Source organism: Fukomys damarensis, unplaced genomic scaffold (genome assembly GCF_012274545.1).
Source record: "Fukomys damarensis isolate Sample0158 unplaced genomic scaffold, DMR_v1.0_HiC HiC_scaffold_17, whole genome shotgun sequence".
Classification (NCBI taxonomy): domain Eukaryota; kingdom Metazoa; phylum Chordata; class Mammalia; order Rodentia; family Bathyergidae; genus Fukomys; species Fukomys damarensis.
Window position 1 is genome coordinate 52,768,869 of NW_022900929.1, and position 3,751 is coordinate 52,772,619.

At 38.1% G+C, this 3,751-nt stretch overlaps 1 protein-coding gene across 3 annotated transcripts in view; it reads right to left on the bottom strand.

Annotated features, from left to right (window-relative positions):
- The window catches only part of Prkd1 (protein kinase D1), a 230,349-nt gene that overhangs the window by 18,698 nt on the left and 207,900 nt on the right, over positions 1–3,751 (bottom strand). For all 3 annotated transcript variants that reach the window (XM_010633543.2, XM_010633542.2, XM_010633545.3), the window contains 3 exons: positions 1,961–2,122; positions 1,324–1,422; positions 196–463 (listed from right to left, as the gene is read on the bottom strand). In XM_010633543.2, coding sequence (XP_010631845.1) covers positions 196–463; positions 1,324–1,422; positions 1,961–2,122 — 529 coding nt within the window. The remainder of the gene's footprint in view (positions 1–195; positions 464–1,323; positions 1,423–1,960; positions 2,123–3,751) is intronic.

Here is a 3,751-nt window from a genome sequence, read left to right on the forward strand (position 1 = left end):
ATATATATATATATATATATATACATACACATACACACATATTTCATTAAGAGATATTTTTTACTCCATTTACTTCTCAATCCACCCCATCAAATTTTGTTTCCACTCCAGTGGACACAAAGAGTAATTCACAATTAATATCATATCACTTAAAAATTAAGTTGCTATCACTTCTGAATGGAAGATAGATAATACCTTCATGAGAGATTTCCTTCCAGGGGTTTGGTGGATACATGAAAGCTGCATTCTGGATTTGGTCGTGTATATCTTCATCTTCGTTAAATGGGAAAGTGCCACTTAAGCTCACATAGATGATGACCCCGACAGACCACATGTCTAGAGAGCGATTATAGCCCTTGTTCCTTAGGACCTCAGGTGCTAGGTAGGCTGGGGTACCCACCACAGACCTCCGGAAGGACTTCTCTCCAATGATCCGGGCAAAGCCAAAATCACAAAGTTTCACCTGTTGACAATACGAGTTTGCAGAAATAATAATGCACTTACAATTATGTGTCTGTGTCTGTTAGCTCTGATCTGCTAGAAATAACCACAATATTTTACACAGAATGATATGCATTTCTCATGGCAGAAGAAATAATTATCTTCTACCTTTTTACGTACAAGGAACACAGTGGTGCATATATCTATAAAAAAGTATGTTTTCATTTACAAAAATTATAGTCTAAACACTTTTCCTTTCCCCCCAAAAGCTTGAAGACAAATGTGAAAATAGGTACATTAAGAAGTTGGTAATATTTTTCACAAGTCAGGAAAATATTATGCCGGTCAGGAGAGTGATGGACTTCAGGGCTTACAAGTAAAAGATGAGGGATAAGTAGAGAAATGAATCATGCCATCCATAATAATGCTCAAAATGAGCTCTGTGCTGGCACACAGGTAGCACCTGAAGGTGTCAGGGCTGCAAGGAAAGACAGCCACCTTAGGTCACTCAGATCCATCATTCCTTCAGGAGAGATAGAGTTGCTTTCCACCCCCTTAGTTGAGGAAGGGAAGAGACAGCTGGTAGCATCTCTGGGACTCTAAGGTGTCCTCACTCTCAAGGCCAGCATTTTCAAAACTGGGTTAGGCCTGCTAGTTCTGAAGAAGCCAAAGAACAGCCTTAGAAGGCACAGGTGTATGTTATTAAAGCCGGAGCTCAAGAAGCCAGCGATACAGCCACTGCCTAAAAATAGAAGGAGTGGATGGAAACCCACATTAAAAACATGAAACAGAAGTTCTGAGAGAAAAAGAAGGTAACAGGATGCCGCACGGAAGGTAGTGGTGCTATCAACTGGATTTGGGCTGAGAGGCTTTTTGACTTGCCTGAGGGAAAGGGTCAGCTGACGCTAGCAACACATTTTCTGGCTTGAGGTCACAGTGAACGATATTCTTAAAATGAAGATGCCGCAAAGCCACAAGTATCTATAAAAAAAAAGAAAAATCACCAAAATAATTTCATGTCATTCTATTAATTTCAAGATGTTTTCTATCAGGGCATAAAGTTACAAGGCCAAGAGAAAAGTGACAATGTCCGGTCAAGGCTCTTTATGTTGAAGTCCCGGAAATGGGCTAAAGTAATGTAGCAGGTTGCCAAGGCAACCTCAATGGAAGGAGTAGTATATTATGGTGCTCATTCAGCAGTCAGCACAGGTGTAGACAAAGGGTTTCAACATGAAACAGTGACACGCACACTTATATATTTTAATGAGCTAAGACTAAAGCAGTCTACTTTTCAAAATTTCAGGAACAACTTTAATGCACGGACCTGCTTACATGTCACTAATTTGGTGCACTGCACTCTGAATGACACAGTCAAACTCAGAAAACATAATAAGCCCCTCCCATCTTTTCTAGCATAGTGTAGAAGTACAGACTAAACAACAAGCCTAGAAAGCTGTAGTTAAACAGTGATAACATTTGATATTAAATATTATTTTTTTGTCTCTAATTGATTTCTTACCTGAGTAATTAAAAACTTCGTTATATGCTCTGGCAACCTGCCCTTTTCGCTTGACAAGATCATCTCTAGCATGTCTCCATGGAGTTTTTCCATAACAACAAACACTCTTTCAGGCGTCTCAAACATACACTCCAAATTTACAACACCAGGGTGATGAAGGTTCTATTAAAGATAAATAAAGCACTTGAAGAAAATGAGTTTTTTGATACTGTTTGGCATGCTCACTGATTATACAAAACTGCTTAAGCTTAAAGCTATGGAGAAACCCGCACTTAAGATTTTTAACACCTCTGAATTCCACATGTGCTGCCTTATATTTTTGAAATTCTGTCTCCGGAAAATATATCTTTACTTTCTATGCACAGTGAAATTATTTCTATGCTAAAAACCCAAGTTCCAGCACAGTGAATTGCTAATTAGGTTTTAATTAGAATACCATATTGAGAAATCTGTGATTTCTTAGGATCATCTCCAATATTAAACACACCACCCTAAAAAAAAGCATACTGGGCCATTTCCATGCAATTGATAAAAGATTAATGTAGAAAAGATGAAATTCATACACGGCATACATCTAACTGCACCGAAGAAGCACTTTATTCTAAACCTTTCTGGAGTTGCTCTGCTCTGGGAGTTTTCAGTAGTTTGTTACGGAAGCTCTGATACAGAGCCAAGATCATTATGAACACTGCAAGAAAATTATTATTGAGCCTTTGCTTTGTTCAGGACACCATGCTACATGCAAGGGTTTCGATCATTAAGCATTTTCACAATAAAGTAAGGGCTAGTAATGATAGGCAGCATTTTCTTCTCATGTTCACTGCCATTTAAATCAAGCAAAATTACTCTTAAGAGCTATATTATACCTTGTAATGATGCTTAAATCTGAGAGCTGTTCTGGGTCAAGAAAGAAATCCTTTGATTATTTGACCTACATGTATATATGCATTTATGTATGCACGTATGCATGGGTATATTAGTTTTTCTTTGTACAAGAGCGAGAAATCCTATTACAGAAATTATATTTCAATGAGAAACAAAAAAAATTATAAACAGAAATTATTTATTCCCTCACTCTTTAAATTCTGCTAACTACTGAACAATAAAAAAGAAAAGAAAAGATTTTGGGGGGAAATGATCTCATTGAATAATAAAATTATATATAGAATGTAAATGTTGCAAAGTACTTAAAGCCAGTACTGGTTCACGATTCACTGTCTTCACAGACGGATGCTGGCAGCCAGTGGAAGGTGATGGGGTGAATCTGCACTGCTGTGGTTTGTCCTCCTTGCTGCCCATTTTCCAGGAATGCTAGGAATCCACTGGATATAGAGCCAGGCTGGGGCCGGCAGTAGCTTTTATGGCGATAACACCTCTGGAGGTGTCCTCTCACTATTTTCACTTCTGCCATAAGCAACTGATGAGCCTTTTTTATAATTCTGCTGGTGCTTGATCATGGGGAGCAGAATGTGGTCGAGGAATGGCTAGTTTATTCCTGCTGTCTGAATAGATGATTACACATTTACCTAATATCCTTTCACTTCTTAAGGGCTACAGTTATTGTTCTTGAAATCATTGCACTATTAAATCGTCATATCTGAGTAGTTCAGATAAACCAGGCCTCCAAGTTAGCACTATTCTTACTTTATATACCCAACGGCCTACATATAATACCAGCTTTGCTTGTAGTAGTACGAGAATTAGATCCTGAAGTGGGAGACTACATGACATAAATATTTGAAGTATGGACTATAGATGGTAGCATTGCTCATACTGTGCTTTGTCAGTCTA